General features: G+C 55.8%; 1 protein-coding gene across 1 annotated transcript; it reads right to left on the bottom strand.

Annotated features, from left to right (window-relative positions):
* Positions 1-2587: 2587 nt before the first annotated feature.
* On the bottom strand, positions 2588-3914 carry LOC123431274 (probable CCR4-associated factor 1 homolog 11). The gene has a single exon (XM_045115094.1). It carries the CDS (start codon positions 3757-3759, stop codon positions 2782-2784), a length of 978 nt encoding a protein of 325 aa, XP_044971029.1. The 5' UTR covers positions 3760-3914; the 3' UTR covers positions 2588-2781.
* Between the last annotated feature and the right edge of the window lie 416 nt (positions 3915-4330).

Genomic DNA, 4330 nt, shown 5'->3' with positions numbered 1-4330 from the left:
CTCGTCTCTGTGTGAAAAGATTCACCGACGACATTCATCTGTTCGTGTATTTGTCTTAGTGTTGCATCTATTTTTCTTCGATGCAACGTTATATGCATGATGTGTATGCTTGCCATATCTCTTCGGTCCTCACTATGCATGATGTGTATGCTTGCCATATCTCTTCGGTCATCACTATGATGCATGCCTTGCGTAGTTCCTTGATATGTTACACTTGTTAGATCCTGGTTCACTTTCTCTTACTTCGAAGATATTGACTGTTTCGAAGCCTTTCATAAAAAAACATATTCATCCCCTTTTGTCAATAACTATCGCTTGAGATGGTCTACAACATCAATGCATCCAACAACAAAAATTGTGCCCATAGGCGCCATCATCGATGAAACTGTAGCCACTTTATTGCTTTCACCGACGACCTCACCCATCTTCCCTACCTGCTCCACGAAGCAAGCACCGTGCCACATCTATGAAGCTGAGACACGAAACACAACAAGGACATCCCCCCTAGGAACATAGATCGTCCATGCCTCCTATGGAACTTCGCATGGTCACGCTCCCTCGTGCAGACGCACCACCCGTGTTCATTGAGCACGACTGCCATCACGCAACCACTGCTGCCAGGTCGGCAACAAGCCCTCCGTCAAATCCACACCTTGGAGGCTCGAAACCAGCCTAGATTAGGTCCATGTATGGTCACCCTTACACCACCACAATCATCCCATGCTACGCACTTCGCACGCTGAACTCATAGGACGGGAGTGACGACATCCGGTTGGTATCTCATAGGGCACCAGACAGGCCGGACCATAGCTGCCATCTGACACCCATACATCCCAAAGGCAACAACCGGGCCAGGGGACTGTGGTCAGTGGGTTGAGTGTCCGACGACTAGGGTTCAAATCATCTACACGCGAACCTTCCAAACCCGTCTCGAACGCTCACGCAGACCGTCCGATTACTGACTAGTAAAAAAAAAGCGACCCAATCGGACCTCTCAAACCCGTCTCAAATGCCTGCCCTAACCGATACCCCTCATATCCAGCCCAAATCTAGGGCGGATATGGGGCTGACACGTTTGACCCACCATCGACCCCACCGATGTCCCATAAAAACTCATATCCGGCGCCTCGCTCGGAAACCTAGTTCACTCTCTCTCGCTTCGTCCTCTTCTCTTCCTCTCCGATTCTGATCCAATCCAATGCGATGTCCATCTCCGACAGCCACTCTGATTCCAACGTCGACTACGAAGAGGAGCTAGCCCTCCGCATTGCCTTGGAGCGATCCAAGGTGGACATCGGCGGTAGCTTCGGATCTGCAGCGGCGCCGCAACTCCCACGTCGACGTAGCGGAGACGCAGGAGCTGGACCCTCCGGGCCCGGGCGCAACTCCGTCAGGACAACACAGTCCACACCTCCCCAACACCGTCTCCTTCGCTGTTGTACGCTCCTCCATGCGGGCAGCGGTAGGTGCTATTGCCCGCGTTGCCCGTCGCGAGAGGTAGCGGGCAAGTGAGAGGGATGCGACGGAGCAGTCCGCGCGCCGCCGCCGCGGGATGCAGGCGAAGCCCGACTAGGACGAGCGGCTCCACGCATGGGTTTATCACCGCCCTTCATGGCGAAGGAGACGGACGCTCGACACCTATGATAGAAGAACACGAAGGCGCTCCGACTTGATATTGAGAAGTTGGAGCACGAGGCAAAAAGAGGCAGTGACGGAGGCGGCTTGGGTCGCCAAATTAAAACGGGAGCTGGACAAGGCGGTTTGTTGGGTGAAGGGGTCGATCGTCCTACCTGACGCTGATGACGACGACGGTGACGGTGATAGCCGCACCTCCAACGATGACGACCAAGACCCTTCACCAGCGGCGGACGTGTGGGCATAGGCCCTACGAGAAAGTGGTAAATCTCCACCGTCTCCGTTCTGAATTTGTAGTTATTTAGTACTGTAAGTAGAACATGTTGGCCGTTATGTGAACTTTGAGTAGGTTTTGGAGATCCGTATGTGATTTTTTGTTGATCGAAACGTAATTCTTCTCCTTTCCTATAGATGAACTTGATGTGAAGAAGATAACTTGATACGCGTGGGCGCTGCTTTACTCTAGATGAGTGCTAGTAGCAGTAGGCTATGAGCTCGAAATGCAGTGTGTTGACCAAGAAACAAGAGGCAGTGTGTGGAGTCGTCTGCCTGCAACTTTCTGTGCCCCAGTTGAGACGCGCATGCATGCTTTTGCCTTGTCGTCAGAGTGGAATTCTGCCTGCCCTGCTGCGATTCTACCTTCTCCTTTCCCCCTTTTCCCCACACCGCGTTCAAACCCAACCACCCTCGTGACTTGTTCTTCTTCTTCTTCCAGTCCAGTGTGCCCGCCGGCCGGTCAAACGCCCGGTCCACGCAACGCACGCGGCCGTCTGCTCCACCACAGACCACACCACAGTGCGAGTCGCTCTGCTTCCTCCTCTGCTCTGCTCTGTTCTCCTCTGCTTTGCAGTTGATTGACGAATTCGACTGACGCCCACCACACCACAGTGCAGATTACGAACGAATGAATGAATGACCGTCTAGACAGACAGATTATGAATGAATGAATGAATTAACCAACGAAAGAACACATGTTGTTATTATTATAAATTATCATCATCCAAATCACGGATTAAACGAAGGAACGCCGCTAGCTGTATGTACACATCCATCCATCGACAACACAACAGACGGGCATCGCACGAGCTAAGCTAATCAAGGTATCGGGTAGGAGGATCATCAGCAATTAACCCCAAGGTTAACTAATCATCTCATCGCCGCCACGGCCCGCCTGTTGTTGTTGCTGCCACCTCGGCCTTTGCCGGTGCCGGTGCCGGTGCCGTTGGCGGTAACGGCGTTGCCGTTGGCGTTGGCGGCGCCGCACTTCTTGCCGCCGCCGTTGTCGGCGGGCGCGAGGGCGAGGTCGAGCTCCAGCCCGTAGAGCACGCCGGCGAAGGCGCCCAGGCCCTGCCTGTTGGCGAAGTAGACCTCCCGGATGCGTCGGAACACGTCCCAGGTGAGCGCGGCGTCCGAGCCGGCCTGGTGGGACATCCCCGCCGCGCGCTCCACGCCCAGCTGCGCCGCCAGGGCGTCCAGCCCGCCGTAGAGCCCGGCGCAGCTGTCCATGACGTGGCGCGCGTCGTACACCTGCTGGCCGAAGAAGACGCGCACCAGGCCGATGAACTCGGGCAGCGTGCGCGGCAGCTTGCGGCCCATGAGCAGCTTCACCAGGTAGCCGAAGTCGTAGGCCGAGTGGAACGTGACCCACGCCGCGGCGCCCGAGCACACCAGCCCCGACGACATGAGCAGCGCGGAGAACACGCGCGCGTCCACGCCGTGCCTCCGCTGCAGAGCGAAGTCGAGGCCGTGGTCCGCGAGCAGGGCCACCGACCTGGGGTTGTGGCGGTGCACGCGCGGGTCGAACTCGCGGAGGTTGATCTCGAACGCCACCGACGGCGGCGCGTCGGGGGACGCCGCGAAGGCCAGGCCGACCTGGATGAGGTGGAGCGCGTCCACGTTGGCCTTGAGCGCCTCGTAGCGCTCCGACGGGGTCAGGGACGCGTGGTGCTTGCTGGGGCAGTGGATCACGCCCGGGAACTCAGTGTCCATGGACACGTACGGGAACCGCTCGGCCGCCTGCCGGATCGCATGGAACTCCGACTCCACGTTGTGTGCCCACACCTGCCGGATCACCAGCTTGCCCTCTCCCCCAGCGCCGGCGGCGGCCTCCGTCTGCACCTTCATCGCGGCGGCGGTTTAATCTTCTTGGGCTCTATGTAATCGTGATCGTGATCGGATCGAGTGGCGGTGGGGCTCCGAGATCGATCGGCTGACTGCTCTTTGCTCTAGTCGGAGTTGGATTTGGATTTGGGAGATTGAGGCGACGGCGGCGAGGGTTTTATAGGGTGGGATTCGGGGGATTCCAGCCGGGCGCCGCGAAAGGAAGGAGAAGGCGGCGGGGGCGCGTCGAGATAAGTGCGGTGCGGAGCGGACGGCGGATGCGCGCCGTGACAGCGCGTTTATGGCGTGCGCGATTTGCCAATCATTGTTGCTCCGAGCGTCTCAAGTCTGACCAGACCAGGAAGGTATTTTTTTTAGCGTCCTCTATATGTTATGTATCTGGATGGAATTCAAGAGAGGTGGACTCGGTCCTAACTAAAATATGGCACTAGCTTTTGTATTTCAATAACATAACATGTACTCTCCGTTTTTAAATATAAGTCTTTTTAAAATTTCATTAAAACTACATATGGATGCATGTAGACATATATTTTAGAATACATATTCACTTATTTTATTCCATACGTAGTCTTTT

The sequence above is a fragment of the Hordeum vulgare genome, chromosome 2H (genome assembly GCF_904849725.1).
Source record: "Hordeum vulgare subsp. vulgare chromosome 2H, MorexV3_pseudomolecules_assembly, whole genome shotgun sequence".
NCBI classification, from domain to species: domain Eukaryota; kingdom Viridiplantae; phylum Streptophyta; class Magnoliopsida; order Poales; family Poaceae; genus Hordeum; species Hordeum vulgare.
This window is presented reverse-complemented; position numbering and strand designations above follow the sequence as displayed.